The following is an 8,481-nucleotide window of genomic DNA, read 5'->3' as shown; positions in this document are numbered from 1 at the left end:
CACACACACACACACACACCCATTAACCTTGGCTCCAATTTCCAAGGCCAGGCTGAGAAAGTCAAGACATCGGTCAAGAATGAACAGTTCCAATTGCTCCATTTGGCAAAAATTCGAGTTGATGCTCATCCCTCGTGATCCTCTTCCCCATCGAGTTCCTGCCCACGCTGCAGCTACGTAACATTACTTAAGGACCAAAAGCAAAACAAAACAAAAAGTGGAATGGCAGAAACAAATGGATTTTTGACTAGAAATCTCCAGTGATATTTAAAAGGGGAGCTCTTATTATTGAACTATAGCTGTGCATTTTAATGACAATGGGCCAAAAATGCCTGAGGTTAAAAGCAATCCCTAAAAAAGTGAAAATTCAATAATTAACTCTGTAATTCTGAGAACAAGGAGTTAAGTAATTAAAGGTTAGTTTCAGGAGATAAAATGCTCATGTTTGCTTATCAAAGGGCTTATAATCACACCTCAGTGACAATTCAAAATCAAATTATATTTTTAAAATATATGTTATAAAAGCACCAAGGGAAAATGTTTTCCCAAGAGCAGAGCTGCAGTAGGTAGGATCTCGGGCACATCCTCAGTCTCTGAATTGCTCATCCCGGCCAAGTCCTGTGGGGACCGTTCCTTCAGCAGCAGATCGCGGCGTGGACATCTGATGGCCCTGTGACACTGGGCCTCTAAAGGGCAGTGAAGTACTTTCCTACACCTCTCCCAGCCAGTCACGCAGGTCACAGCTCTGACGGGGCCTCCTCAAAGGCGGGTCATACTGTCACTGGCAGGATTGCAGTGTCCCCTGAAATGAAGGGTGAGTGCCCATGCACCAAAACCTCGCTTGCTCTTTCTCAAGGCGGGAAATCCAAATCACTTGGGGCTGCTGGGGAGGGGCAGGGGGCTCGTCTGAAAGGCAGGCTCCTGGCCATGGCCCTGAACCTGAGGAAGTGCTTGTAGAACCCTTAAATGGGTTCTAGCTATGGCAGCAGCTGACCACTTGGCAGTCAGCGCAGCCTTAAGTTTCAGCTTGACCTGAAACAGCCTAGGAAAAAGAACGTGGATTCTCAAATCCTCTCCAAGGTGGGAAAACGTCTGGATTACACATTCTTAGGGTTTTGTTCCCAGACAAGCACCATTATGGCTTCAACTAAGGCGGAGTCCCGGCTTCCTTCGGCACCGCCTCCTGCTGGGATCACAACCCTTCCTTACCTTCCGGGGAGAAGCCGCAGCCAGTTTACTACCCCAGAGAACAGGATTCAGCCAACACCTCCAGCAGGACCCCTCCCAGGCTCTCCCTCGGAGGTGGTTCTGACCCCAGCCAGCCCTGGGCTCTGTCCAAGGTCACTGTCCCCTTGATACTGCCAAATCTGTAGTCGTCTCGTCAGGGACCCACATCCCAGCTGTGTGCCCCCTCACAGGGAGGGGCCAGCACCCAGCTATGCCTCCAACACTTGACAAGCCTGGGGGGTGTCACAGGAAGGATCACAGCAACAAGAGGAAGGAAATGGAAGCGGGCCCCGAAGCCAACTTCCAGGCTCGCCTGAGGTTATCAGTGACGACCAGGGCACCATTCAAACCTCACTGGGGTCCTGCTCACCTCCCAAGAAATCAAGTGTCCCCTAAAAAGCCTTGAGGTCTAAATACCCCAGAACATTCTGTAATTTTGACCATCTTAAAATATAGGATACGTTCGAAACCCCCACCCCCACCCCCGCCCCCTGTTTCTGACACAAGTGTTCCTGCTCACCAAGCTAGGCACCACTGGTGAACAGTTTGGACCTGTGTATTTGAACACTTGGCTCTTCCTGGAGAGCTGGGAAGGCACCTGCTCAGAAAAGAAAAGCACTTGCGCGACTGTCCAAGTCACGGGGGGTGGGGGGTGGGGGGCATCACTGAGGCTTTGGAAAGGAAAACAAGGTATTAAACCTTCAGAGATAAGCCAAGTGGTGTTGATAAGCCAAGGCAGATGTGGTGTTGGGAACCAGAGGCCACTGAGAACGACTGTGCCAACCTCCTATTTCGCTTCTTTTATGTTAAATTTCAGCTTGAAACTCCCCATGACCCAATCTGTTCCTGTGCCTTGAATATTTCAGATCAGACAGGTGAGTCATGAGGAAATTGGTCTACTAAAATATGGTTCAGGCACAGCTGGTGCAATGCGTGTAATGGAATTCAGGTTCACACTATTTTCCCCTCCATCAGAAAAAGTCATTTGTTGGCAAAGATCTGAAGAAATTCTACACTGAGTTTAGTTCTGTCAACTGCAGAATCTCACTGAGGCACAGCAAGACAAGTAAAGAAAAGGGGACAGAAGGACATTTTCTTCTCAAGCTTAATGAAGACCAAGGTCATTGTCAGTACAGCAATTAATCAGTGAGGACAAACAAAATTTTTGTTGCTAAACAGATTAATATCCTTTAAAAAAAAAAAAGGTCTTGCACAATAACAGTAGCCACGTGTTAGCCACTTTAATATAAAATGTGATCAAAACTCAATTACAAGAGTTCAAAAAGGCATAGAAAAACCAATTAAGTCTCAATTTTATTACAAGTTTTAAAATCTGGGAGTGGTTTTTAAAAAAAGTATATGCTAATTTCAGCCCAGGGTTAATATTTTACAGCCACACTAAGAATTACTACAGGGGAACATCAATGTAACAAGTAAAATTTGAAACCCAAGTCATAAACTTACTAACAGAGTTACTAGTAGCGGTTCAGGGAAAGGACAAAGAGTAACCAATGCCTCAGTTATTTGGAAAGAAACCCTGCTTTCTGAGGGCAGAGAAACGTGCAAACAATTCTGCTCCAGGAAATTTGCATAGAAATAGAAAATGCTAGAGCCTTTACCACAGATGAAATTGCAAAGCCTCACTCAACACACTCAATTCGATCCAAGAAGCACCGAATGTTAAAATAGGAGCCAAGCAGGACTCGAACATTTCATTTCCAGCAACGCATTGAGCTGAGCGCGCGAAATTTCAGGTGTGGAAATCAGCTGCAGGCAAGCTCCTTAAATACATGGATTTTCTACACAGTAATTTCAAGACAACGCATACATTTCCGCAGAATTGTTTAAAAGATTTTACGACCCTAAGGCATCAAGGGTCTCTTTCCAAAGCCACTCGCACACTCTTCATGTTCTGTCAGCAACAATTCCATCTTTACAGCCTCTAGGTCTCTAGCCTCTGCACACATGGCAACAAAATCCCAAGATGAGGCGTCATGTTCGTTTTCTGCCCCCAAATCATGCGGAACACTTGCGGTTTGGTCCTGCTTAACGTCAGTTTGTAGAATGACTTGACATTAAATCCAGTCATGGCCTAAATGGCATGGAAGCGACTATTCCCTGGGCATCTCAACACCAGCCTGAACTGTCCCCGAATCACGTCCTTCATGCCTGGCCCGTGAAGAGACTCAGCTCTGGGCAGCAGAGAATCCCCACCCAGGACACACACAGATGCTCACATCTGGAAGCTCTAGTCCTCATCTCCAGCTCCCCCTGCTGGAGACCCAAGTGACCGTGTGTTGCAAAGTCGAAGAAACCACCACTGACAAATTCATTTTTGTGCACTTTAAATTTAAAACCTGGGACTTTTACAGTCGCTCTCCAAACCCTTTCCTGGGGGGCAGTAGAATATGCAGCAACGCCAAAGGACCACACTTTATTTCTAGAGAAAGAAAACAGATTAACATACATGATAATTATGGGCATCGAGTAATTTATAATCAAAAAATAAAAAAAGACAAATGCCCCAGGACCCTGCATTTTTATAGATGCTGCCATGTCCCCACAAGAGAACCTCAGAAAGAAGTCTGTGGTTTTGCTTTCACTGACTTAGGCGTCTCCACACTTGCACTCCTGAATCTGAGAAAAGCACCAGGTAGAACTGTCGCTTTTTAAAGTCAAACAGTGACTAACTGAAGCTCACATCTGCACACCCGTAATCCAGCAGCTCGAGGCACATCGTCGTCAGGAGACTTAACTCTTCTAGTTTGGTATTACTATCACGAGAACTGAAATTTTCAAGCAGAGAAAAAGTCTAATTACAAAGAAGTGAGTGGCCGCCCAAATGAAGCCCGTTTACTATGATTTCCAATTTTCTGCAGAGATACAAGGAAAACCACCAATTTGGTTCCTCAGTTTTATTTAAGAACTCATACAAAACATTCCAGAGTAATGAGTTTTAATCCTCATCTTCCTCCTCTTCTTCGTCCTGGTTAATCTGGAAGTAACGCAATTCGTAACTTTCTTTGCTGTTAGCAACTACGCGCAACCAATCACGTAGATTGTTCTTCTTCAAATACTTTTTGGTGAGATATTTCAAATACCTGCAGAGAAAGAACACTTGAGAACTCCACCAGATACAGGGCCTTCTTGCATTCGGAAACACTGTAACTTTTATGAAACCCTTGCATTCAAAATCAAGGTGTTTCCTACCTTTCAAAATTAGCAAAGATAAGGCAAACACACCCAGCCAATGATCTAACAAGAATAAATAGCCACAGTTCATCTAAACTGGCAATAAAAATGAGAACAGGTGAGATTAAGAGTTGGCCATGAAACAATAGCAAACACCTAGAAAATGGTTTTCAGAGGCCACTGAAGAAGATTCCGTAGTCATTTGACAATTAAGCACACGACCATGACACCTTTTTCTGAGAAAGCACTGGGCTTCCCTCCGCTGAGCTCCGAGCGCTCCCTCTGTATCTATCACTCACTGCCTCAGCCCTCATAGCTCCTACCTCCTTTCCAGGTGGTTCCAGTTATGGGGATTAATTACTCTTTGGGGCTCTGTTATATACACACACTCTCACTTCTGCTGTGGGACAAGTGCCTCCCCACCCCCCTGGCTCCAGATCTGCCGTGAGAGCACTGTTCTCCTCTGGCCTGGCTACTCCAGCATCTTCCCAAAGCCATAAGGAGAAGGCGAGGGAATCGAACGCCAAGCAAACCCACTGCTGGGCTAAGTAACCTTTCCAAACCTGTTTCTCCCTCTAGGAAACGGGCCTCATGACACTCATCTCGTCAGACTGTTGCGACTAAATGAGAAGCACAGGCAAACTAAAACCAGCACATCAGCAAGGACCCAAATGTCAGCAGACTAACGAAGTCACACCTCCAAGAATTGAACACTGTGCAACAGTGTTACTCATGCCAATCGAGCAGCCTTCACAAAGATATGAAGATCTCAGTTCAATCCTATCCATTTTTCCCTACATAAAAATAAATAATTCAGTCGTTTCATCTAAAGTTGTTTTTTTCATTTATTATTTCTATCATATTGTATTCAGATGAGGTGGTTTGACAATTTTCATAACAGAATGTTGAGGGAAAGCTAGGTGAAAAGCTGCAAAAGTTCAGAGACCAGCAAGAAAAAGTTCTAGATTAGGAACATCTTAAATGTTTAAAAAAAATAAAACTTATCATCAAGATAGGAAAGCTATACTAGAAGACTAAGCCTCCTTTCTCTCTGTCCTGGGGAAAGAACAGAAAATCTGTGAAAACGGATGTAAAGCTGTATCCAGAGAGTCTCACGCGAGGCTGGAAAATGCGGAAGCGGGTCACAGGGAGATAACAGAATCTTCCCCTGGGCTCCGCAAAAGCCCAGCGAGTGAACGTTTAGTACACCCTGGAGTCCCTCCGTACAGGTGCCCTGATATAGCCAATCGCCTTCTGCACGTAGAATAACTCAGCCAGGCAGGATGAGTCCTTCCCTTAGGCTTTCAGGTCATCTCCTGACTGATCTCATCAACAGTAAAAGCAAAAGCTGAACTAGAACCAGTCTGTCCTAACACACCTTCAGATTTCACACGACTTGATTAAAAGCGCCTAATATTCCAGGCTCTGGGCTAGAAGCTAGGTATAAATATGCCCAATTCTTCAGTGACTTGTAAAATGTTTTAAACTCATCCTCACAACCAGAAGTGTGTAACACAGCAGGGCAAATGAATTAATGTGACTCAGAAAAAAAATAACCCACAGAAATTAAATGAAACGGCTTCAGTCTAAACTGAAATTTCACATTCCTCACAATCCTAGTAACACTTACAGGGAAAACAAATAATAGAATTAAAATTGAAAGCTCTTCACTGTGATCTAGAGGCAGAGGAAACAATATCTGCATTTTTAACAACACCGTTTAAGCAAGTATTTACTGCTTAAAATACTTTTGCCTGTGAAAAACAAATTTTTAAAAACTATCAAAAGTTGAATCCTTTGAGCTACCATAACAACACTCATTCATTCACTCACTGCCCCCTCGCACTGGGCACCATTCCAGAAATTAACAGATGCCACCACAAAACAAATCGCAGGCAGCAAAAACATGCCTGTCCCGGGGGAGGGCGGGCATCTAGCACAGGGCCGCAGGCAGGTGGCACTCCCCCCTCCCCGTACCTTTTGGAAAAAGGCACCTCAGAAGTTACAGTGATCTTGCTCTTGCTCCTTTCAATGGTTACAACCCCTCCACCGAGATTCCCAGCTTTTCCATTCACTTTGATTCGCTCCTGAAGAAACTGCTCCTGTAAAAATCGTCAAATGCACCAATTAGTGAAGTGACAAAAGTTCACCCGTCTCACCAGAATATTTTCATACTCCTGACACTGAACAAATATAGTTCAAATGTTCAGTCTTTAAAAAAATGACAGCGAATCTTTAGCTATGATTATAGGTCTGAAAACTAGGAATAGCAATTGGAAAATGGCACTATTCGACTTGATGAAAACAAAATCCTCGCAGAAACATACTTGACTGCTCCACACAAGGTCAAATGCACTCTACATGAAGGCTCTGACTCGCGGGTCAAAGGTAAAGAGTAGGCAGGAAACCCCGGGCCAAACCACTGCAAGCTTGGTACAGGCAACCAAGGTTTCAAGCAACTTCTGAATCTAAGGGGTATAAAGCACTGTCCTCAGTACAACCAGAGAAAATAAAGCCTTCAGCCTAGTAAAGCAGCAAACAGTGACCAAAACTATCGGAATCCGCTCAGAGGCCCTGTGCATGGTGCGGAGGCAGCAGCCCAGGAGCCCTGAGATGGACTCTAGGCAAAGCCCTGTGGCATCCTGGGCTGGTCATTCACCTCTGTGAGCTCCAGGGGTCTTTGTCCAAAGAGGACACTTTTCAGTTTTCTTTCTATTGCAATGACTTGGAAGTCCCTTTCAGCTCCACACGCCTATAGCCCTCTATTTAAAACCTACAACACAATATGCCGATGGTGGCATACAGTAATTAGGTCAGAAATCTTGACTTTTGCACCTTAACTCATAAATGACTCAAGTTTTCTATCCTAAAAAGACTTCTAGAAGGAAAGACAATCACATGTACAGGTGGCTGTAGAGGAAGGGAAGCGGGAACAACGGACAGCGGCACAAGACAAACTGAAGGAACCACGGAAGTTAGGAGGGAAAAGAAGCCACAGAGAAAAGCAAGAAGTCACTGCACAGAAAAGGAACTCAGGGACCAAAGGAGGGACTTCGTACAGGACAGGAACACAAAAGGCACCTACACAAGGGCAGTAAGCTACAAGAGGTTACCCGAATTGCATTCTGTGTAATCAGTGGCCGTAAGCCGAGCTGTTAAATGTTTGTATTTGGAAATTATTCTTGTTGTAATGGTATTGTCTTGGCAATAGTTGATCTCTGAAAACTAAAGAACAAATGTAAATTTACAAGGCTTCTGCACAACGAGAAGCCTGAATTCCCCAAGCGTGGTTATCAGAGAGGAAAAGAGTGAAATGCCAAAACCAAGTTGCAGAGTTAAAACGTGGCAATGAGGCTGATTTTTCTAGGTTTACGTGAAATAGCAGAATATTGGGGAATGGGCAGATATGAGGGCAAAAAATCAGTACAGAACAAGGTCTGAAAAAACCAAGCTCCAATTACAAGTCAGCAGGCAGGACACTTGACCACAAATACAAGCTCTGATGCTTAGTAAAACCGAAAGCAGGAGGAGGTGCTGCCATCTGCCCAGGGCTCCACAGCCCAGCAGTCAGGCCAAGGGTGGAGGCAGCCCCTGGCCCGTGGGCATCAGGGCCCATGGCTGATGTCTGAACACACCAGAGTGCAAGTGGGACGCTGGAGCTGAGCATGTGTGCCTGTTTCCTGGTAACTTTTAAATAAAGTCATTTTTGGACACTAAAAGAGGAAAAGAAGGTAGTTCTCTGGCACTGATGTGCTAGAGCCCAACTCATTTCTTTCTCACACCTGTTCCACGAGAGAACTCAAGACAGAGAAACAAGTAACTAGACCACAGTCCAGAGAGAGCTCAACACAGAGCCGGAACTGCAGTTGCCTACGCGCCCAAAGCAGAAACGTGCTCCAGTAAGTTTTCTCAGCAACATCTCAAAAGGTTCGTTACTGTCCTGAGTGGCATCAAGGGTGTAAACTTACAAAATTGGCAGCATCCATGATTCCATCTTCGACTGGGTGGGTGCAGTCGAGGGTAAACTTCAGAACCTGCTTCTTTTTTTTGCCTCCCTTAGCC

General features: G+C 44.9%; 1 protein-coding gene across 1 annotated transcript; it reads right to left on the bottom strand.

The window, feature by feature from the left end:
- Positions 1 to 4,054: 4,054 nt before the first annotated feature.
- RPL22 (ribosomal protein L22) lies at positions 4,055 to 8,480 on the bottom strand (the record flags this gene model as incomplete). The annotated part of the gene is made up of 3 exons (XM_019660362.1): positions 4,055 to 4,328; positions 6,397 to 6,521; positions 8,388 to 8,480. Coding segments are annotated over 3 exons (363 nt in total), but the record flags the coding sequence as incomplete, so codon positions are not given.
- Between the last annotated feature and the right edge of the window lies 1 nt (position 8,481).

This window comes from Hipposideros armiger, unplaced genomic scaffold (genome assembly GCF_001890085.2).
Source record: "Hipposideros armiger isolate ML-2016 unplaced genomic scaffold, ASM189008v1 scaffold_316, whole genome shotgun sequence".
NCBI lineage: Eukaryota > Metazoa > Chordata > Mammalia > Chiroptera > Hipposideridae > Hipposideros > Hipposideros armiger.
Note: the sequence above shows the minus strand (reverse complement) of the source record. Positions and strands in the feature narration are given on the sequence as shown.